Source organism: Phalacrocorax carbo, chromosome 3 (genome assembly GCF_963921805.1).
Source record: "Phalacrocorax carbo chromosome 3, bPhaCar2.1, whole genome shotgun sequence".
NCBI classification, from domain to species: Eukaryota; Metazoa; Chordata; class Aves; order Suliformes; family Phalacrocoracidae; genus Phalacrocorax; species Phalacrocorax carbo.
In genome coordinates, this window is record NC_087515.1 from 128,011,529 (window position 1) to 128,033,726 (window position 22,198).

The 22,198-nt window shown below is 57.9% G+C and overlaps 1 protein-coding gene across 2 annotated transcripts; it reads right to left on the bottom strand.

Moving 5' to 3' along the window:
* Window positions 1-1,886: 1,886 nt before the first annotated feature.
* Window positions 1,887-13,564, bottom strand: DNAJC27 (DnaJ heat shock protein family (Hsp40) member C27). 2 transcript variants are annotated; one of them, XM_064448333.1, is made up of 7 exons: window positions 13,374-13,564; window positions 11,261-11,343; window positions 9,790-9,859; window positions 7,095-7,259; window positions 6,509-6,631; window positions 5,788-5,948; window positions 1,887-4,397 (listed from the first exon to the last, which is right to left on the bottom strand). In XM_064448333.1, the coding sequence occupies exons 1-7, from the start codon at window positions 13,449-13,451 to the stop codon at window positions 4,265-4,267; spliced, it is 813 nt and encodes a 270-aa protein (XP_064304403.1). In that variant the 5' UTR covers window positions 13,452-13,564; the 3' UTR covers window positions 1,887-4,264. The 2 variants fall into 2 exon arrangements, with proteins under 2 accessions (XP_064304403.1, XP_064304402.1); XM_064448332.1 differs by having other exon boundaries at window positions 13,365-13,563.
* Window positions 13,565-22,198: the final 8,634 nt, after the last annotated feature.

Sequence of the window (22,198 nt, forward strand, 5' to 3'; positions counted from 1 at the left end):
CGGGGGCGGGCACCCACCGCCGCTGTGCCGGTACCGGTGAGCCCCGGTGCGTCTCCGCCCCCCGTAACCCTCTCGGTCCCGGCTGCGGGGTGGCCCTGCTGCCGCCGGGGGTGGGGAATGCGGGCCAGCGAGGGGGCTCTCGGGTGGCTCTGACCCCACTCGTGGACCTCCCTCGGTCCCCGTGCTGCTTTCCTGCTCCCCAGTCCATCCTCCTCCTCATTGTCCCCTCGCCCCGGCAGCTCACAGACCCCCCCCCCAGCCCCCGGGGGCTGCACCCCATAGGGAACCCCCATATCTACAGCCTCGCTGGGTGCCAGGGACCGCCCCCCGGAGATGAGCAGGGGGCCGGGCCATGCACCCACATAACCTGCCCGCCTGTCCTTTGCCCAGCCCCATGGTCTTCTCTGGGGTCTCAGCGACCACATAACACCCCCAGAGCAGAGCAGAGAAATGCAAGGCTTCCCCCCCTTTGCCTATGCTGCCCAAATCACCCCCCAAACTGATCAATACCCCACTGAAACCTTTTCAGAAGGTTCCCCCTCCTCTTAGCTGTGTTTTAGCCAGCGGCTGCTCCCCTCTTGCACCCCCAGATCCAGAACACCGGCTGCGGTTCAGAGCTGATGGAGATTCCCCAAACTCAGAACCACACTCAGCCCCACCGAGCCGCTGCACGGCCAGAGGCACCGGGCTCCCGCACATCCTCGCCCCGGCGGCTCTAAGGAGAAGCCATCTCAGCTGCTGTGCCAAGGGAAGCAATTGCTCCAGTGCAGTAATTAATACCAAAAGCCACGGCTTCCCTGGAGGTTTCGGGCGTGCTCAGGGGTTATCCCCGTCCCGCTGCAGCTGAGGGGGATCGCAAACGCGCAGGGTGCGGCAGGGGCTCGGGCTGCCCAGCCTCGCTGTGCCTTGGCCACCACGGGACAGACATACGAGCCCTGGGCACCCGCCCCAGGATGTGTCCGGCCAGGCCTGACACCCTGTGACACAGGCCAGGCACCTTGGACAGGCCCCAGTTGGGAAGGTTAACTGGTCCCGTGGCCACCAAAACCAGCCTGGGAACCCGGGACTGGTTTGTGAAGCAGCACAACCGTAGCCTCGTCTCAGGGGAGGGCTCCTTCCCCAAGCCCTGCCTGGGCACGTTACAGGGTGTACGAGGCTGGAGCGGCAGCAAGGAGCAGACTGTGGCTCTCAGGCACGGGGCCAGACCAGAAATCCTCACGTCCTCCCCGCTGCCGGCTCCACCAAGCGCTGGGAGGCAGGCTGGGCACAGGCAGGCAGGGCAGTGCCGCTGGGCACGTCAAGGGAGGCTTTTCTGTTCCAGAGATCTTCAGAGGCGGCTCCTGGCCGCTTTTCTGGATGCTGAACGAACGGGAAGTCCCTCCCGTTCCCTCCGATGCCGGCGCCTTTGTTGCAGGATGGACACTTCTGCAGCAGGGCTCGCTCTTTGCACCAGGCAGGAGGATGTGGGACTCGCAGGCCAGAGACAGGGCCTGCATGGTGGCAGCCTCACTGGAGGGACTTGGAGTTTGGGGTCCTGATGAAGACAGCACAGAGGAAACACACCACCGGGGCTGTTGGTGCGGAGGTGCGTGCCTGGAGCAAGGACAGAGCTACCCCTCTGCCTCGGGCTCCCCTGCCCAGGGCCAGGCTCCACCACAGCTGGGTGCATCCCACGTCACGTCCCTGTGGGACTCCCAGGGGTGCATTGATCCCTCACCCAGACCCACTCCTGTAGAGTTGATTCACAACCTCCACCATCACCCTGGACGGCAGCTCTTCACCACCAGCCTCGGCCAGACCCGGCTGGGGAGGAGAGAAATGAGTCAAAGGGCAATTAAACATTAACAGCAGGCGGTCGCTGTGGGAGGACAGCTCACAGGGCTTCCTTTGTTCCAAAGGGGGGTTTAATTTATAAAAATAACACAACTTAGAAGGTCACCGGCATCTCTAGACGTGACATGCGTGTGTAAACGTCTCCAAACATCCGGTCAGCTCGGTAAACACACAAAAGAAACCCCAAGACGAGCGGCCAGAGTCACCTGAGGAGTGAACAGGAGGGCCTGTGCATCGCACAACAGACCTGGAGAGCCCCCAAGCAGCAGGAACCGAGGAAGCCTTTAAACTACTCCCAGGCACTGAGATCTCACCCTCAAAGCAAAGTGCACCATTCAGCAACAGGATTATTTACCCTCCTCAATGGAAAAAAGAATACAGAGAAATAGGTTTGAAGCCAGAACTAAGTGTGGTTTCCTCCACTAGACAAGTGGGGAGGTTCCCAGTGAACTCTGTACCGTTATAAAACGTGTGGAACAAGACCTCATCAGTGTAACGTGCCACAGCTCCAATGGCTGTCCTGCTGATCTCCCCCAGCCCAGCTTTTTGTACACCTGGGAGAGGAAAATTGAGCTATTTTAAACATTAACCTCTTGTAGCAACATCACCCCTTGGTTATTTCTCCACCAGAGGAGCAAAAAGTGCTTCCCAGCAGGACAGCTGATTTCTTCTTCCTGGCAACCCAGCACCAGAAACCAGAGCAAGAGCAAAATGATGCTGGCTTTAAAGTCCCTTAAAGCTTGCTGCCAAAAAGAGGGAGGGACCTACTGTTGATTTATGATATATTTTGAAGGGGAAACACAGAAAACCTTCCTAGAAGTGAAAAAATATTGCACTGACCATAGGAGAAAACACTTTTAAACAGGATACTTGTGGGGTAGGGTAAAGATACACACACACACACGCACACTCAGTGGCTTTCCTTTCACAGCTTAGTGTCCTGCCCTTCCCCACCAGGCTCGCACAGCAGCAAGGAAATAGAATTGGGTCCTGACAAAACCACAGGACCCCAAGGGATCTCCCATTTTGTTCCCCAAAGAGCCTGGCAGCCATCACGGCTCTGATCTCCCTCAGGATCACCACAACCAGATCCCAAGCCTCTGCAAGCACTTCTTGGGGTGACCAGCAATGCTCCCCTCTCAATCAACAGGACTCTTCAAAGTAAACGGCAGCTGTGACTTGGAGGGAGCAACCCGCACCCGCCTGCTGATCAGCAACCCTAACAAAGGCAGCAGAACAGGGGGATGCGTTGCTGCTGTGAGAAGAGAGGGCTGGGGGAGAACACGTCCCCTCCGCTGCTCAGCTAACCCGAGAGCGCCGCGGGGCCAAGCGAGCAGGCAGATCGCAGGCACCCGCAGAGCTCCGCGGTGTGGGCGAAGCTTGGGAGGTGAGGCTGGCTGAGGGGAGGAAGGGCAGGGCCGACAGACAGCTGTGCTGGGGGCTGGCCTGGCTCCTCCTTGGGTCAGCAGCCTGTAAACAGCCAGGGCCACGCGCAGCTGAGGACAGTCTCCCACAGGGGCTGGTGACACCTACCCAGAGCTCACCAGCATGGGGCCGGGAGGGAGGGAGCACGTGGCTTGAGGGCTTGCAGCCTTAGGGGCTCTTCCTGACGAGCTGAGCTCAGAGAGGTGGAAAGAGGTGGCAGTAGGAGACTGCTGTGGTGAGGAGGTGGGTGCCTGGGGGAAAGCACTAGTCCTGCCAAAGGGACTTGTTCTTGGCACCATGACAGCTTGGGGAGAAAGAGGACAGGCCAGGGAAGACTGGGACACTCTTGGAGCCAGTTTCTCCCTACAGTACCAGAGAGGTTTCCTCAAGCAACCTGCCCTTTTCCTCACAAAAAGCAGCATCACTGGGTGTCAGCTGGAAGGAGCCAGTTTTGACCAAGGAGCTGAACCACCGCGGTGCCCGGCAGTGCCTGTGCGGCTTTCAGCACAGGCAGCCTTGTGGAGCCAGCTCCAGGATGACCCAGAAGGACAGACAACCCGCTGCGCCTCCTGGGCATCCTCCATGCACAACACCAACGCTTTGAGGTACAACGGCTTTTGGGTCACATCTTGCCCTGCCCTCGCTGTATCCACAGGTTAGAGCCACGCATCCAAACCCCTCCACAGCTGGTAACTCCCAGGAGGTGTAACAGAGCCAGGAAGGTGGGGACCTTGCTGCTTTCAGCACTTATGCCAACCAGGACCTGGGGCCACGGATACAGGGTGGGTTCTGGGGTCCCTCTCCCCTCCTCAGGACTCTGCCCTCCTTTCCACGTCACAAGCGCACTACAGTCGGATGCAGTCCTGCTTCCACGGCTGGTGCTGGGAGCAGCTGTGTCCATGCCAGCGGTAAGCGTGAGGAGGAGAGGGGTGTCCCGCAGCTGTACGTCTGCCTGGGAGCTAGCGGGGAGGAGGGGAAGGTTTCCAGCTCAGAGTGGCTCTCTTCCCTACTTGATGTTTTTGAGAAGCGCGGTCCGGGCGTTCACCACCGCTTTGAAGGCGTCCTCGCTGCCGGGAGCCACACACTTATCGGGGTGGAGCAGCACAGCCAGCTTCCGATAGGCTTTGTTGACTTCGTCCCTAGGAGACATGACAAGAGTCAGGGGACCCACACAACACATAGCTCAGCTCAGCCTTGCCTCGGCTGGCAGAGCACAGCAGGGCCAGGAGCTCCCCCTGTGCTAAACAGCCCTGTGTAGACAGTTTTGAACCCTTCCTTTGCTGGCACTAAGGACCTCCGGGCTTTGGAGGTGATGCTATGGAGAAAGAGCAGAAGAAAAGCACACAGGGCACTTCTTGGTGTGGCAGAAGAAGAGGAGGGGGGAGAACCCCCTTCCCGGGGCACATACACCCTCTCCACCATGGGACTGCGCCAGCACGACTGCTCCCATCATGCCAGACACGTGCCTGCGACACATGCCTTGGTGTGCTGAGTCGCTGGCACCACGAGAGCAGAAAGCTGGGAGACAGCGTGGGGGCACACACACCCTGACTCAGCTTCGCATCAAACCGCCTACGCGCTCCGGGTGAAGGCACTGCACATCACTTCAGCCCTTTAAGCCTTGGGTGTCTGGTCCAAGGCAGACATTGCGACTCCAACTGCAGGCTGTGGAGAGAGGGGGGCACCTGCTGAGGGAGGTGAGTCCATCCGTGCTGGTGATCACGGCACAAATTGCCCTGCAGAGCTGCTGATCTCTCCCTGTGGGTGAGAGGGGGCTGGAGGAGGGGTTAGACTCAACACCTACATTTCAGAGAGCCATCGGGAGGACATATGAGTCCTGAATTATATATGTTATCCAAAAATCCACTCTCCAGCCCCTCCATAAGGAGTACACAAGGGTAGTCCTCGTGTTTCAGAGAGAAGAAAGCAAGGCATAGCTCTGCGAGCTTGTTTTAGCTGCCCAAGTCATACAGCAGAACCAGGAGATTCAATGTCCAGTCTCTTACACAGGCAGTGACCAACTCCCCATGACTAGGGGTCCTCTGAGGAAGACAAGAGAAAGCTTGTCTTGTGGAATTACCATTTCCAGGTGGAAGAGCTGTAACATTGATCCCTTTTTGATAACGTGGGCAGCAGCCTTACAGTAGCCTAAAAGCTTCTCCAGACCTGGGGAGCAAGGAAAGTAAAGCTGTAGCTTCTCCAAACACATCTGGCAAGTGAAATGACCAGAGACGGCTCAGCCTGGAGGCAGGATGCAGGGCCAGGCAGCTGACTGGGCTGAAGTTCTCATGTTCGTCGCTCCCTCTTTGCCTCCAGCCTCACTTTTCAGTCGAAAGGGGAAATTTGGCGCTCAGGACCGAGGGTTTCTTTTGCATTGCCTCAATTTAGTGGCTAGACACATGTGCCCAGCTGCTATATAAAGCAAGGTGAGCTTATCAGCAGCCCCGTCACTAAAAGCTCACAGATGCGACCAGCCTGTTTGGTCAGAAAGATTAGAGCCAGCCAGGCAAATGCCAAAGTCTCCCTCACCTTGTGGCTCCGGGTTTGACCCCCAGCATGTCCCAGCTGTCCTTGCTGTTGCGGATCCTGCGAATGGCATCCGCCTGCTCTTTGGTGAAGCCGACCCCCATGCTGGAAGGAGGGCGCTTCCCGCCGTTGTCACACAGGTCGATGATGGCGGAGTAGAAAGTCTGCGGACACAGGGTGGAATTAGCGAGAAGGAACAGTCCCCGAAGGCGGCGGCAGCGCGTAGGACACCCCACTGCCCTCGCTGGCTGTGGGCTCATCCCCTGAAGCACAGGGGAGCATTTGCACAACTGCTGAATGTTGGTCCCCGCTGCCTAGGCCGTGGGGGGCTGAGATACCCCAGTCTGGGGGGATCCAGTCCCTGCAAGGACCATGGGACAGACTAAGGAGGAGGCCAGGCCCCACATGTATCTCAAACCCACTTCAGCTCAGTGCTAAACCTGAAAAGGTCCCATAGGCATCTCTGCTTCACGTTCCCAGAGCAGCAGGAGGGATTACCAGCTTTGAGCAATGCAATGCTAGGGCCAGCTCAGGACGGGGAGGACCAGTACTGATCCTGAGCTGAACAGCTACGGCTTTCTCAGGGCAACATTTCACTGGGAAGACACCTCTGGGGGAGAGGGGCAAGAGGTTTTGTGGGATCCAGGCAGTTCAGGAGGCATTCTGCTATCAAATCCTGGCTCAGTATGGCATCTGTGCCCTCACCACCTTCATCACACCTCACCTGAAACATCTCGTTGATTCCTTCTCCTGTTTGTGCTGATGTCTCAAAGTAAAGAAAGCCCCGGCTCTCTGCCCAGAGCCGCCCCTCGCTTTCATCCACACTGCGGTGCTTGGTGCAGTCGATCTAGACCGGGAGAAAAGGCAGAGATCAGAGCCCAGCCGGGGTCTGCAGCGGCAGCTGGAGGAACACAGCTCCAAGGTCGATCATCTAATAGCAGTAAGGGGCATGTCTGGTTCGAAAGGTTGCTTATCCTGAAGGGATGGAGGCAGCATGGAAAGAAAGCAAAGAAAATTACAGAGAAAAGGCCTTTGAGAGTTTATCTAATCCGGAGACAATGTCACCTCTACTTGATCCTTTCCTGTCTGATGTGTGGCTACCACATTCCCAAAACCCTGTTGAAATGAAATGCGGTCTCCAGCGCTCCTCACGCATGGATCTGGCTCTTAGAAAGCCTTCCCGACAACCGAACAACGCTTCCCTTGCTGCAGCTGGAGCTCAACAGCTTGGGCTGAGGCTGGGAACACAACGAGCCCCAGGGGCTGGAGATCAGGGCCGCACCGCAGCCTGGCTCCCCACCACAGCCCACCTTGTTCGCACAGACAACGAAGACAATGTTCTCCATGTTCCCGTGGGGACCCAGCTCCTGCTTCATCTCAGCCAGCCACGCATCCAGCGCATCGAAAGACTCCTTTTGTGTGACGTCGTAGACCAGGATGACCCCCTGTGTGTCCTTGTAAAACTCGTTCCTCACCTGCGGGGACAAAGGCAGGGCGCTGGAGTAGCGACAGCCAGGCTTAGAGCACACGGCCCGGCAGATTTGGGGGATCACCATTTACCTGGCACCTATTAGATTCTGTGATAAAAATCGTACGTCCACACAAACAGATGATCACAGAAAAAGGACAGACGAGGGAACCCAAATAATAACCTGGCCACGCTGCCCCCAGGCCCATCACAGCAGAGTGATCAGCCCACAAAAGATTCACCTACACACACACACACACAAAAAAGCACAGAAGCACAATGGCAGACAAGGTGTTCGACCAGCTTCTGGGGAGACTGGAAGGTCTAGGAGTCAACCGAGAGACCCGTTTGCATGTGTGTTTCCCTGTGCGTGAGGCAGTGGGGCAGAGCGAGGACCCGGGGCCAGCCACTGGACCGACTGCATATTTAAGCCTGGCTACCAGAGGGATCCGCAGGACGTCTGTCTGTGCATGTGGGTGTGCGTAAGGGGGTCTGTACCAGCAGCTGGAGTGGGGCTGCAGCCTCCAGGGCTCATATGCCCAGTGCCAGCAACTGGGGAGACCAAAGATCCCCAGGACAGGTGCTGGATGAGGGTCTAAGGTCAACTATAGGACAGACAATGGAATAGAAATAGAATAGAAATAGAATAGAAATAGAATAGAAATAGAATAGAAATAGAATAGAAATAGAAATAGGAATAGAAATAGGAATAGAAATAGGAATAGAAATAGGAATAGAATAGAAATAGAATAGAAATAGAATAGAAATAGAATAGAATAGAATAGAATAGAATAGAATAGAATAGAATAGAATAGAATAGAATAGAATAGAATAGAATAGAATAGAATAGAATAGAATAGAATAGAATAGAATAGAAATAGAATAATTTCAACTGGAAGGGACCTACAACAATCACCTAGTCCAACTGCCTGGCCACTTCAGGGCTGACCAAAAGTTAAAGCATGTTATTAAGGGTGTGGGGCATCGACCACCTCTCCAGGAAGCCCATTCCAGTGTTTAACCACCCTCTCGGTAAAGATACTGCTTCCTCATGTTCAGTCTAAACCTCCTCTGATGCAGCTTTGAACCATTCCCAGGCGTCCTGTCACTGGATCCCAGGGAGAAGAGCTCAGCACCTCCCTCTCCATGTCCCCTCCTCAGGAAGCTGCAGAGAGCAATGAGGTCATCCCTCAGCCTCCTTCTCTCCAGACAAGCCCAAAGTCCTTAGCCGCTCCTCCCCAGCCCTTCCACCAGCTTTGTTGCCCTCCTCTGGATCCATCTGAGCACCTTAACATCCCTCTTAAATTATGGGGCCCGGAACTGTACCCAGCACTCAAGGTGGGGCTGCACCAATGCTAAATACAGAAATAAATATAGCAGAAAATAAACTGCTCTTTCCTAACATTCTATATATTTTTATTAGTCACAGGATGCGCTTTGCTAAGCATCAACAGTGTATTTATAATTAAGAATTAGTATGTATTACACTGTTAAAACACTAGGATTATCCTGGATAAACATTTAATGTTCCATTCTTCCACTTGTGGGCCCACTTTATTACTTTGTTTATAATTTAAAATAAACGTGATTAGCAGTGAGCGCAGTCATGCCTTTGTGCCAGCTCTCCAAAATGGATGTTGCAGTCTACGTGTTCAAATCCTAAAGTTCTATCCTGCAAGCTCCTTTTTGTAAAGAGTACTGTTTGTTACTTGGATAGCAAATAATTTTAGAACAGAATAGACTATTTCAGCTGGAAGGGACCTACAATGATCGTCTAGTCCAACTACAAGCGTTTTACAGCACTTTAGTCATGGATTAGGATGCCAGTATGCTACAAAAGCCCAAGGTAAGCTCCAAAGACCTCCCACTCTGAGTAAATTTAACCTCAAGATGGGCAGATTCAGAAGCACAAGGAGCCACTTCAAAATACAGCTAGCAACACGAGCGGTAGCACAGCCAAACTTTACACTCATGGTTTATGAGCAAGTTGTTGGGTTATTCTTTCAGAGTTGTTGGTGGCTTTATAAGTTCCAGTTTTAATAACTTTGCTTTCCTTCTGATCAGCCAGATTAGGACGAGGTGAGTGGTGCTGCCTGTGCCAGTGCCGGCCGTTTCTGCCTGTGCTGTTCTGCGCAGCCAGCCACGTGTATCCCTATATATGTCTTGTATAGGTGCACCTGCACGTGCCTACCAGGAATACACACTCAGCCTCGCTCCTTGTTGGACCTCAGAGTGCGGTGCTGTGGCAGCCTCACCTCCACCAGGCTGCTGGGCTCCGCAACCCCTAGCAGCGGGGAGTCGCTGCTCACAGAGAGGCAGTGAGGGCTTCCACTGCTGGCCTGCACTAGGTGTCTGTCGCAGGAATGCAGTGGGTGTACTGCAGTGAAGGAAGCTCGTAAGAAATGTATTTTCAAGTTTGCCACCCCCAAACCCAATTTCAGGCAGAGCTGAGGAAAGCTGACGGGTGCTGAAGGCTCCTGAGATGGGCTGGCTGAGGGCAGCCCTGCAGCGTGCTGACCAGAGCCAGCTCTCCTTACCTCGTAGAAGAACGGGTGCCCCGCCATGTCAAAGATGTTCACCTTGATCTCTCGGTCTCTGACCTGCACTCTGAAAGGAGAGGTGGAAAATGCTTGAGAAGGCTTTAGCTCAGCCCTTGCACAGGCTGTGCCCCCAAAGGAACTCCTCTTATCTCTGCCAGCCCTCTGCAGAGAAAGAGCTGGGTGATTGGGGACAGAAAAATCAGTAAGACTTTCCAAGTGTCACGGTTTAATGCCAGAAAACTGTCCCCAGAGCTGGTCAGACAAGGAGGACAGCACCAGCTCAGGATGTAACATGATAATGGGGAGCTACGCTACCAGAGGAAGGCAGATTATGCAGATCATCTTATTATTAAAGCAGAAAATGCAGATTATGCCACGGAAACTAAGCAGCCTGGCAGAGCCAAGCATGCCTGGCTCAGGACAGCCCCACTGCACCTCTTCCCTTTGGCCCTGTGGAGACCATTGCCTCCTGCAGCAGGTATCTCACCCAGACCCTGGCAGACCGATGCCTGCCATCTGCGACTGCATGGCTGTATCGAGTTTGCAGAGCAAGTTTTGGTAGCCAGGGAGGCTACAGGGCTGGCTTCTGTGAGAAGCTGCTAGAAGCTTCCCCCATGTTCAACAGAGCCAAGGGCAGCCAGCTCCAGGATGGACCTGCTGCTGGCCAAGGCCAAGCCCATCAGCGATGGTGGTAGCGCCTCTGGGATAACACAGTTAAGAAGGGGGAACAAAAAACCCCTCCTGTGCAACTGCAGACAGTGGGAGGAGTGAGAATATGTGAGAGGAACAGCCCTGCAGACGCCAAGGTCAGTGAGGAAGGAGGGGGAGGAGATGCTCCAGACGCCAGAGCAGAGATTCCCCTGCAGCCTGTGGGGAAGACCATGGTGAGGCAGGCTGTGCCCCTGCAGCCCAGGGAGGTTAGCGGTGGAGCAGACACCTACCACCCCACACTGGAGCAGGTTTGCTGGGAGGACGTGTGACCCTGCGGGGGACCCAGGCTGGAGCAGGAGAGGAGTGTGAGGAGTGCTCCCCCTGAGGAGGAAGTAGCGGCAGAGACAGCGTGTGATGGACTGACCACAACCCCCATCCCCATCCCCCTGCGCCACTGGGGAGGAGGTGGAGAAATCAGGAGTGGAGTTAAGCCTGGGAAGAAGGGAGGGGTGGGGGGAAGAGGTTTTAAGATTTGGTTTTATTTCTCATTACCCTACGCTGATTTGATTGGTAATAAATTAAGCTAATTTCCCTAAGCTGAGTCTGTTTTGTCCATGACAGTAATTGCTGAGTGATCTCTCCCTGCCCTTATCTCAACCCACAAGCCTTTTGTTATATTTTCTCTCCCCTGCCCAGATGAGGAGGGCAGTGATGGAGTGCCTTTGGTAAGCACCTGGCATCCAGCCAGGGTCAGCTCAGCACAGCAGCTCACCCCACTCTCCTGCCACTTTCAGCTCCTCACCGCAAAGGTACTTACTTTGTGACACCGTAGTCGATACCGATAGTCGCCAGGTATTTGGGAACGAACCTCTTCTCACAATAACGTTTTATAATGCAGCTCTGGGAGAAAGGAAAGCAGAGAGTCTCAGCAGGAAGGCACTGCATGCCCTAATAGTCACGTTAATATGGAATACAAGGACAGCCCCCAGCCAGCTGGATGGCTGCAGCAATAACAACTCTGCCCTAAGTCCCTAAACCAAATAATTAAGCCACAAACAAAGCACCAATCTTTACCAGGAGCATTCTCTACCAGAAAGGAAGCTGTAGCAAAGTGGGGGTTGATCTCTGTTCCCAAGTCACCAGTGACAGGATGAGAGGAAACAGCCCCAGGCTGCGTCAGGGGAGGTTTAGGTTGGGTGTGAGGGAAAATGCCTTCCCTGCCAGAGGGGTCAGGCCCTGGCACAGGCTGCCCAGAGAGGTGGGGGCGTCACCGTCCCTGGGGGGGTTCAAACACCGTGCAGCCGTGGCACTTGGGGCCATGGTTTAGGAGGCCTGGGGGTGGTGGGTTGATGGTTGGACTTGATGATCCTACAGGTCTTTTCCAACCTTAATAACTCTATGATTCTATGAAAAGCCACTGGGTGTCAGTTATTCCTTACTTGTTTGGAGACTGAAGTGCCAAAACACTCTTGATTTATTCCCCTACAAAAAATATCCAGCCTGGAGGAGCTGTGTGTTCGGGGGTTGTGGGGGCAGTCAACTCCCAAAAAGCCATTTTGGCAGGCTGAGCAGGCAGCACAAGAAGTGTGTTGAGGGTCATACCAGGTCCCTCCAGCCCTAGTTCTGCCCCTGACAGGCAGAGATACTGTTCAGGGAGAGCAGAGGAGTCGGCTGCTATAGGCCATTGAAAGATAAATGCCATAAGGGTAAATGTTACCTGCCACCTCTTTGCTCACTCACTCTGTCCTGCAAGATCACAGAATGCCCTGAGCTGGAAGGGACCCACAAGGATCATCAGTCCAGCTCCTGTCCCTGCACAGGACAGCCCCAAATTCACACCGTGTCTCTGAGTACCTTGTCCAAGTGCTTCTGGAATATCGCCAGCCTTAGTGCCGTGATGCCTCCCTGGGGAGCCTGTGCCAGGGCTCCACCACCCTCGGGGGGAAGGACCTTCCCCTAATGCCCAGCCTCACCCTCCCCTGGCACATCTCCCTGCCATTCCCTCGGGGCCTGGCGTTGGTCACCAGAGAGCAGAGACCAGCCCTGCCCCTCCTCCTGCCCTCGGGAGGGAGCTGCAGAGCGCCATGAGGCTGCCCTCGGCCCCCTCTGCTCCAGCTGAACAACCCAAGGGACTCCAGCCGCTCCCCGTACGGTTTCCCCTCTAAACCCTTCCCCAACTCCGCGGCCTCCTCGGGACACTCTCCAGTAGCTTTATACCCCCAATGTCCTGCGGCGCCCAACGTTGCCCGCAGCGCTCAGAGATCCCTCTGGATTTTCTTGCCATCAGTGAAGCACCTGTCTGCCCCAGGGCGGGTCAGGACTACATCTATTTACCAAAAAAAAAGAGCTTCGGAACAGAACTTCAGAACAGAACCTAGCTGGGAGAAACAGCACCTCGGAGAAGGGCTGGGTCATTCACCACAGGAGGAGGAGGGGGAGCTCCTGAGGGGACCCTGCCTGAAGGTAAACCTGGGCGGGGTGGGATTTCCCCCGCAGCCTCCGGGGGCCCTCGGAGAAGGCGCCAAGGGCTGGATCCACCCGTCCCGCCCTCCGCCGCTGCGCTGCGGTGTCTGTGGCTGGAGCAGGGCCATGCGGGCTGCCTCTGAGGGGCGCTGACAGCAGGGTCCGCGGCCGCCGCCATCACACCCGCCTCCACCTGCTCGCCGAGCCCCGTAACCCCGCCCCTTCCCACGCAGCCAATAAAACCCGGCGCTTTCTGTGCGCGACCCCGCCCCCGCAGCTGTCAATCACCCGCTCGCCTCAACCTCCCGCCTCGCACCGCACGGCTTCTGATTGGCTCCCGCCGGCCGGCACGGCCACAAATCCGCGGCCTCTGTAGCAGCGCGGCCGCCTGCACCCGGCTTATCATTGGCTAGCCGGCTTGCCCGCCACCGCACTCCCCGCCAATCACAACGCCTCACCTTGCCCACCTCCGCGTTGCCCATGGAGATGACTTTAATCCGCAGGGATTTGCGCGTCTCCTTCCGCTTCGGCGGATTCGCCTCCATGGCGGGGCGGGCCGGGGCGGTGCGCGGCCGCGCCGGGTCCGGTGAAGGCAGCGGGATGGGGAGGGAGGGAACGCGGCCGGCCCGGGGCCGCCTGCCCGCCCTGCGCCTCCGCTCGCGCGAGACTTCCGCCACACACCCCGCACCCCCCCGCTCTCGTCCCCGAAGTCTCGCGAGATCTGGCGAGAGCAGCGGCACGGCCGTTCTGCCGGGGCCGTTACCGTCCAGCAGGGGGCGGGAGTGAGGGACGGCGGGGAGGGGCTGGGCACGGACGGGGCCTGGCGGCACTGCCCTGCCTGCACCGACCCCCCTGCCGTGTCCTGCCGGCACTGCCCTGCCTGCACCGACCCCCCTGCCCTGTCCTGCCGGCACTGCCCTGCCTGCACCGACCCCCCTGCCCTGTCCTGCCGGCACTGCCCTGCCTGCACCGACCCCCCTGCCCTGTCCTGCCGGCACTGCCCTGCCTGCCCTGCCTGCACCGACCCCCCTGCCCTGTCCTGCCGGCACTGCCCTGCCTGCACCGACCCCCCTGCCTGCACCGACCCCCCTGCCCTGTCCTGCCGGCACTGCCCTGCCTGCCCTGCCTGCACCGACCCCCCTGCCGTGTCCTGCCGGCACTGCCCTGCCTGCACCGACCCCCCTGCCCTGTCCTGCCGGCACTGCCCTGCCTGCACCGACCCCCCTGCCGTGTCCTGCCGGCACTGCCCTGCCTGCACCGACCCCCCTGCCCTGTCCTGCCGGCACTGCCCTGCCTGCACCGACCCCCCTGCCCTGTCCTGCCGGCACTGCCCTGCCTGCACCGACCCCCCTGCCCTGTCCTGCCGGCACTGCCCTGCCTGCACCGACCCCCCTGCCGTGTCCTGCCGGCACTGCCCTGCCTGCACCGACCCCCCTGCCGTGTCCTGCCGGCACTGCCCTGCCTGCACCGACCCCCCTGCCCTGTCCTGCCGGCACTGCCCTGCCTGCACCGACCCCCCTGCCCTGTCCTGCCGGCACTGCCCTGCCTGCACCGACCCCCCCCTGCCCTGTCCTGCCGGCACTGCCCTGCCTGCACCGACCCCCCTGCCCTGTCCTGCCGGCACTGCCCTGCCTGCACCGACCCCCCCGCCCTGCCCTGCCTGCACTGCCCCCCCTTGCCAGCCGGCACTGCCCCCCCTGCCCAGCCGGCACGGCCCCCCCCGCCCTGCCGGCACTGCCCCCCCCGCCCTGCCCTGCCTGCACTGCCCCCCCTTGCCAGCCGGCACTGCCCCCCCTGCCCCCCCCCCGCCCTGCCTGCACTGCCCCCCCTGCCCTGCCTGCACTGCCCCCCCTTGCCAGCCGGCACTGCCCCCCCTGCCCCCCCCGCCCTGCCGGCACTGCCCCCCCCCGCCCTGCCGGCACCGCCCCCCCCCCGCCCTGCCGGCACTGCCTGTACTCCCTACACTGCCCTCCCTGCCTGCCCTCGGGGTCGGTGGTGAGGGGACAGGCCCAGGTCCCCTGCCCGCCCCAGGGGCAGGGGGAGAGCGGCACCCCCGGCAGGGCCTACCCTCTGCCCCTGCTTTCAGCGGGGCCTCCCCTGCCCTCTCTCGGCACCTCCAGGGGCTCGGAAGCAGCGCCACGTATATGGCCCTGCCCGCTCCGGGGCTGCTCCCAGGCCATCCCGCCGGCCTTGCGGGCTGAGCTGTGAGCGTTTGTGTGGCCCGGGAGAGCCGCAGGTGGAGCGGTTGGGGTTACATCTCCCGTTGCTGCATGACCGTGGCGAGGTGTTTCCCCCCCAGCCTGGAAGCCCGCTCTCTTCCCTCGGCTGGGTCCCTGCAGGGTGGAGGATAGGGAATAGCAGCCCCTGGGGAGGCTGGGTGGGACACAGCTCACAGCCTTTCTAGGAGGGTTGGGTGGAAGATATTGGTTTGGTCTTCGTTAGGAGCTCTTGGGGTCAGCGTCGAATCAGTTCTCCGGGTGGGGGAGAGAGTGGCCCCTCATTGAGGATGGACCCCGTGTGAAATACCTTCTTGAGGGGAGGGCGCTGCTGGTTGCTGAGACATTAGGTGACACCAGAGCTGGCAGTGGCCCCACAGCACCCCGGGACACGACCCACAGGGTCCCAGTGACCCATCCCTATGCAGGGGCTAACCTGGGGCAGGGCCACCCACAGGGACCCTCCTTGTAAATCATGTCCTTATTTACTCCTCGTAGCCCAGCAAGATCCTGTCAAAAAGGGGAACCTTTGCATCATGCCTCGAAGACAAGGCACCAGGAGGGGGGACACACGGCTGGGGGGTTTGAGGCCCTCTTTGCAGGGGGGTCATAGCCACCTCTCGGCGAGGAGATCCCCAGGCAGGGACCACATGGTCTGAGCATCTCTTGGCTCTCTGGGGACTTGATAGAGATGGAGTTGGGAGAGGGTTTCCTCGGCTGAGATGCCCTGAGGTCAGGGATCCTGTGACCCCTCCCGCCACGTCCTGCTGGGAGCACGTGTCTGGCAAGAGGCCGGTCTGGAAGCGAGAGCGGCAGAAGTGGGTGCTGGGTGCGTGGCGGGGGTCGCTAGTGTGTGCTGTGGGCTAGGGGCGCTGGCTGTCGAGTCCTCAGCACCTCTTCTAGCTTCCTCCTGCCTGGCAACACGAAGCTGCTTTTTGACAGGTCTGTTATGGGCTGTTTGGGATCTTCTGCCTCATTATCTGGTCTCATAAATCTTTGCCGGAAGAGTCCTGCCATTATCCATCTCTGGGTGTTTTATGGCTCCAGCTCCGTTCTTCATCTTCACGTCACCTTATCTTTAGCTTTGTTCTTCTTTATCTTCAGTTTGTTCTTCATCTTCCCACTCTCTGGCCGCTTGATGAAACCAGGCACACATGTCTGTGCCAATTTAAGCTGATTCCTTTAACCCTTCCTCTGCTGGTCCCATGCATCCATGTGCAGACACTCCTGGTCATATGGGTGTTATTGTTTCTTACAAATCCATCCGGCAGCTGATTCGGTGAATTCAGCCCTTCCTCCTTGAGAAGGGAGATGTCTCTGAGCAGCTCCTTGCCTTGGCCCAGGGAACTGCCCCCCTACCTGAGCCACGAGGGGTCCTACCTGCTCAGCCGCAGCATAGGAAAGGGGCTTATAGTTCCCACTGCCATGCAGGAGGCAAGCGCTGCCCTGCCCCGATCCCAGCGGCATGAGAGAGGTGAGCTTGGGGTTTTCTTTGGGCATTTCATCCTGAGCCAAGTGTGTCCTTTGTTTGGAAAAGAGGAGAAAGAAAGAAGGTCATTTTTTTCCTCTTTATTTTGCTGACAGATATAAAGCCCTCTGTGGGGTTTTCTCCGGGAGGAACAGAGCCCCTCTGTGCCTGGATGAGGGAAACAGCTTAGCCCTATGCTGCTTCACCGAGGCCAGGCAGCGTAAGGGCTTACGGCAGCCCTGCCGACTGAGTGGTTCAGGGTATGGTAACAGACACCAGACCAGCAGCTTTCAGGATAAACAATTTATCTCTAAATAATGGTACAATAATAAATACAGATTAGTAGTGCAATTATCCAGGTCATAATGACAGCAAATCCAGTAATTCACTAATACAGGGCTAGGCTGAATATCCGGGAGTGCAAAGACTTACATGACCATGGCTGTCAGGCAGGCAGGAAGCAGAACATGGCTTCTTCTCGGGACGAGCGACTTGGACCAGCCGACCAGGCTTGGGGAGCCCCAGATGGGACTGTCCTTTTCGATTGTTGCCTTGCAGAAGCCCCGCTCAGGCTTGTTAACCCATTATCACACCCCACCTCTGCTCCCTTTCTGCGCTGGTTCTGTCCTTGACATGCACGGGGCCTGGAAATAATGTGAGGCAACGCTAGCCTTGCGTTTCACCCCTTGCTTGGTGAGGGAAAGGGTGGTCATTTTGTCGTGGTGGTGTAAGGCCAAGATCAATGTTGATGCCTCCCACCTCCATTCATGGGGGTGTCAGGCATGGAGGGGAATTTGGTCATGGAGTGATGAAGGGTTACGCTGAATCAATACAGTGCTGTGTTGAGAAACCATCAGAATAGTGCGGGCCGAAAACCAACCACAAATTTGTAGAGAGGTATTTAAAAGAATCACAGAATCATGAAGGTTGGAAAAGACCTCTAGGATCATCAAGTCCAACCGCCAACCCAACACCCCCAGGCCTCCTAAACCATGGCCCCAGGTGCCACGGCTGCACGGTGTTTGAACCCCCCCAGGGACGGTGACTCCCCCACCTCTCTGGGCAGCCTGTGCCAGGGCCTGACCCCTCTGGCAGGGAAGGCATTTTCCCTCACACCCAACCTAAACCTCCCCTGACACAGCCTGGGGCCAGAAGTAAGAAACTGCTCAAAATAAGAATAACAACTAAGGGATGAAGTAAGATGTTGAATATTCTTACAGCGGGGAGGGGGAAACCACCCTAAAAGGGATTCCCACCGGCCACATTTGACAATTTTTTGAGCATGTTCCAGGATTTGTGTGTCCTGTGGCGTCACGGTGGACAGGTATTGATGTTTGTTGTGCCTGCTCCCTCCCCTGCTTCGGCAGTCGATGCACGGCTGTGCGCTGCAAAAACTCTTCCTTTAGAGATTAGAGGTAGGGTGTATAGTGAGTTGACAGTACTTGACAAGCAATAATGGAGGCAGTATAGTTAAAATCCCAGCCAGGTAGGGCAGTAAAGTTACAGATATTCACTTAAACTAACATAGATAAGGTATGGTTATACGTAGCGCTGATATCTACGAAAGAATATGAAGATGGTGAAGGTACACAGCCGTTTCTGCCACACATAAGTGTTGTCTCAGTGTGTTTATCAGGTGTGTTATGAAACAATAGGCTCCCTGGGGGAATTAAGGTACATATCAGAGGCTCTAAAGGGATTTTCTTCACACGCAAACCCTGGTCCTGGCTCGGGGACGTGAGCTTCGGTGTCTCCTGATCCACCAGCCTTCCCCTTGGGTCACCCCTCCGGCATTTGGTAACGACGTGTGGTCAGCATGATTTAGATGTTGCCATCTGCGTCCCTGCCAAGCCTGGGTTGTTCGTGTGGGTGTAGCCAACGTTTCTGGCTGGCAGATACTGGATTTTTTGCCTCCGTGGCTGACCTGGCCCTGCCACTGTCACCCTTCTCTGTTTGATGGTCTGGAGCAGCTGTGCATGAGGTGTGCAGGTAAAGCCGTGGTGGTGACAACCTTGCACATGTCCCCTGAGTGTCCCTGTGGCCTGCACAGCTGCTCTGGGCAGCCAGTGGTGTTTGGGCATGAGATGCAGAGCGTGACTCAGTTTCCCCGTCTCTGGGCCAGGGTGCTGGTGTGCCGTGTTGGTGGGGTGGGAGGTGGGGTGGTGCAGACTCTCCCCAGACTTTGTGTTGGGGCAGAATAACCGCGGTTCTCATCTGTGGATGTCTGGGCCTCAGGAGGTGTTGGGGACGGTCCTGTAGCCCTTGTAGCCCCCAGCACAAGCGCGGGGCTTCCCTGAAGGTCTGCAGGGAGCTTCTTTGCGGCACAGCAAGGGCTGGGGAGATGGGGCAGGGTGCCATAGCAGGAGCTAGCCCCAGGTCAGCCCAGAGCATCGGGGAGAGGTGGCTCAGGTGACCTGTTGATTTGCCCGCAGCATCTTCTGGAGCTGGGGCATCTCAGGCTGATACCCCTGGACACACCAGTGCTCCCAGCAGAGACACCCATGGGTGTGCCCCTTGCAGCCAGAGGGAAGGCAGCACCTGTGCTTTTCAGCAGCGATTCTCCTCTTCTGCTGCTGCAAGCAACCCACGTGCGGGCAGCATCGCCTTGCACTGTGACAGTGGCCTTGTCCCTCCTGTGCCACACACGTGCAAGACCTGGATCCTCGTGCAAGAAACAACGCAGGGACGTGGGAGAGGGGGTGCACTGCACACGATAACCGCCAGGGCATGGGAAGAACCCGTCCCCAGGTGTCGTGCAAGCGACATGGCGAGTGTTGGTGCCAGAATAGACGCAGGTGTGCGCGAGCTGGTGCGAACACGCCAAGGATGAGTGCCGGTGTGCGGGAGCAGCCATGGGAGGGTGGCCCATGGGCCTGGGGCCTGGCTCTGTCCTGGGTGCGTGGTTGGGGAAGGGATGCCCGGCTCTGTGCTGGAGACCCTGCAGCAGTTGCTGCAGCAGCTCTGTGGCCATGGAAACAGCTGCGGGAGAGCAGGGAAGGATGCGGGATGTGAGGAAGGAGGGAGCAGGTGGACCGGGGATGGACATGCCTGACAAAGGAGGTGCATGGGTGAGCAGCTTCTCGCCATCTTCCCGGCATGACTGTCACAGCTCCAGCTGTGTCTGGGTCACTGCTTTCCCCCAGTGCCCACCATCCAGCTCCCTCTCAGCCATCCTGGAGAGGGATCCCGGGGCACAGCGGTCCGTCTTGGTGTCCCACGTGCCCACCCTGCCCGCCATGCTGAGCTCTGCACAGGTTTCTGAGCCCTAGGCAGGGACTTGGCCACATGTTCCAAGAGCATCCCAGGCCCCAGGAGATTCGGCATCCCCCATGCATGCTGGAGAGGTGAGGGGACTGTGCTGTGCTGGAGAGACATGCTTGGATCCCTCTGGGCAAGGCTGGAGGTGTTGGGGCCCCTGTTGTGACAATGGCAGGTAGGGGCTGAAGGGCATCAATGGAGGTGGGCAGGGTTTAACTCCTCTGCCCTTGTCTTGCACCATGAATCAGGAGGAGTCATGTACTGGAGGTGGCCTGGACCCCACCCCAACCTCCGCAGATCCATCCCAACCCTGGGCAGGGATGCTCATGTCCATCCTTGCTCTCTGAGGGCAGAGATTCTGCTGGGCTTTTCCAGTGACACCAACTTCTGGGGTTCAAACCAGCTCTCCGTGTTTTGGGTGTGGGCTGGGAGGGCCTCAGGGGTTGTCGATGGTGGTGGGGGTTGGCACTGGCAGCTGACTGGGGGCTGTCCCCAGGTCCCCAAAATGGTCCTGGGGCACTCATTTCCTTGGCTGCCCCGCAGCACCATCCCAATGATCACCGTGTCCCTTCATGGCCTCACAAATCGCCGTGATCCAAGGGACGAGGGTTCCTGGGCTGGGGGGATTTGCCACGTCTGCTTCAGGCTCTTCCCTCATCAGGTTTTACTCTGAGGCTTTTAATTCACAATAAAAAGGACTTTGTGACTGCTTCTGGGGCTGGGCCCAGCCAGGGGCGCTCAGGACCCCTGTCCCTCGGTCCGTGAGTGCTGCCATGTCCCCCATGAAAACCCGCCAGCCCCCTGGGGATATGGCTCTTCATGCGCCTGCTCCGCCACCCGGGGAATTGGCAACGCAGATTAACTCCCGAAATGTTTTAATTAAAACATAATTTTCCTGCGAGGGGGATTGTGAGGCACCAGCTATTGCCTAATTAGATGATCCAACCCGGGGGCTTTGCCACATGGGAAGAGACGCAGTAAAAATCTCGGGGAGGGGAAGATCTGTGGCAGCGCGGTGCCAGCACCTCCCTGGTCCCCTGGCCCTGCCCAGACAAGGTTCCCTGTCACCTCGAGCCTTGTCCTTGTCCCCAGCCAAGGCCCAGGGCAGCATCTTTGCTTTCCTGGATGACTTGTGCTTGTGACAGGGTCTGGCACAGGGAGGGCTCGGGCTTTGCTGTTGGGTCGGTCTTGCTGTGTGTGGGGCCCCAGGACACAAGGGGACCCAGCACAAAGTCCCCTATGTTGGCCTGGCCAGCAGGGAAAAGAAGTGGAATGGGTCCAAATGGTGGGAAAAAAGGTAAATGTAAAGGAGAAAAGGTAGTGCTGTGCTGGGCATTGCTGTGTAGTACTCTGCAGTGCCAGGCGGCGCGGTGCTGGGCTGGGTTGAGCCGAGCCGAGCCGTGCCGCGCAGTGCTGTGGTGCGTTGTGCACGCCACACCAACCCAAACTTTCCTGTGCCGGGCTGTGCTGTGAAGTGCCGGGCCATGCTATGCTGTGTTGAAGCAGGTTGTGCCTCACCTCTGTCCCTGGAAAGGGGATGGAGCAGTTCATCCTGGAGGTCATCTCCAGGCGTGTAGAGGCAAAGAAGGTTATCACAAGTAGGCAACGTGCATTCACCAAGGGAAGCTCATGCCTGACCAACCTGACAGCCTTCTACAGCGGCGTGACTGGCTGGGTCGACGAAGGGAGAGCAGTGGGTGTTGTCTACCTCTACCCCAGTGAGGCATTCGACACTGTCTCCCATAGCGTCCTCATGGACAAGCTTAGGAAGTGCGGGTTAGATGAGAGGACAGCGAGGTGGGTTGAGAACTGGCTCAACGACAGGACTCAGAGGGTCGTGGTCACTGGGGCAGGGTCTGGCTGGAGGCCCGTAACTAGCGGTGTTCCCCAGGGGTCTGTGCTGGGCCCTGTCCTGTTTGATAGATCCATCAGTGACCTGGACGATGGGACAGAGCGTAACCTCAGCAAGTTCGCTGACGGTACCGAGCTGGGAGGGGCGGCTGATGCACCAGAGGCTGTGCTGGCACCCATTGAGAGCTGGCCAGGCTGGAGAGCTGGGCCCGGGGGAGCCTCAGGGAATTCAACCAGAGCCAGTGCAGGGTCCTGCCCCTGGGGAGGAACAGCCCCCCGCACCAGCACAGGCTGGGGGGGACCTGCTGGAGAGCGGCTCTGCTGAGAGGCCCTGGGGGTGCTGGGGGGCAGCGAGGTGACCCTGAGCCAGCACCGGGCCCCTGGGGCCAAGGGGGCCAGCGGTGCCCTGGGGGGCATGGAAAGGAGTGTGGGCAGCAGGGCGAGGGAGGTTCTCCTCCCCCTCTGCTCTGCCCCAGTGAGGCCACATCTGGGGGGCTGC